Below are 581 nucleotides of genomic sequence, written 5' to 3' on the forward strand. Positions count from 1 at the left end.
GAAGGTGAAGTTAAGGTATTACTTACAGTTGAAGAATTGCTTATTGCATCTTTATCTACCTCTGATGGCTTCCAGTTCTTTTCAAATACCTATAAATACAGAAATCAGATGAAAATATGAAGATTTAAGAAACAGTTTCATGCTATCATATTTTCCTCTGAACTATTAAAATTCTGAAAAATATCATGACATGAAATAAATCAGGTTAAAAAAATGCATTTCCTCAAACATTGAACTATAATTTCATAATAATAATAAGCCAAAGATATTACTCACAATTCTAGCAACAGGATACTTCATGTTTGTCTTGACCCATTGTTTCCAGTACATTTTGGTATCTTCACCTTGATCTACAAATCAGAAGCAAATGAAAGTGAAGGAACAGAAAAATGAATCAATCCATGTACTAAGTATGAATGTATAACATACCCAAAAAAAACATGTCAATTCCAATATAATCAAAGGAACATTACCAAATACATTTACTGTTTCTATGTATCATGCATTTCAATATGAACACATCTATTAAAGAAATAAAGCAAGTATTTTTAAATATAAACCATTAAAAACAACAACTATGG

At 28.2% G+C, this 581-nt stretch overlaps 1 protein-coding gene across 2 annotated transcripts in view; it reads right to left on the reverse strand.

Annotated features, from left to right (window-relative positions):
- LOC119585624 overlaps window positions 1–581 on the reverse strand; it is a 5,588-nt gene that overhangs the window by 2,027 nt on the left and 2,980 nt on the right. For both annotated transcript variants that reach the window (XM_037934294.1, XM_037934293.1), the window contains exons 7-8: window positions 277–350; window positions 27–89 (exon numbers count right to left, since the gene is read on the reverse strand). In XM_037934294.1, coding sequence (XP_037790222.1) covers window positions 27–89; window positions 277–350 — 137 coding nt within the window. The remainder of the gene's footprint in view (window positions 1–26; window positions 90–276; window positions 351–581) is intronic.

The sequence above is a fragment of the Penaeus monodon genome, chromosome 20 (assembly GCF_015228065.2).
Source record: "Penaeus monodon isolate SGIC_2016 chromosome 20, NSTDA_Pmon_1, whole genome shotgun sequence".
Lineage (NCBI taxonomy): Eukaryota > Metazoa > Arthropoda > Malacostraca > Decapoda > Penaeidae > Penaeus > Penaeus monodon.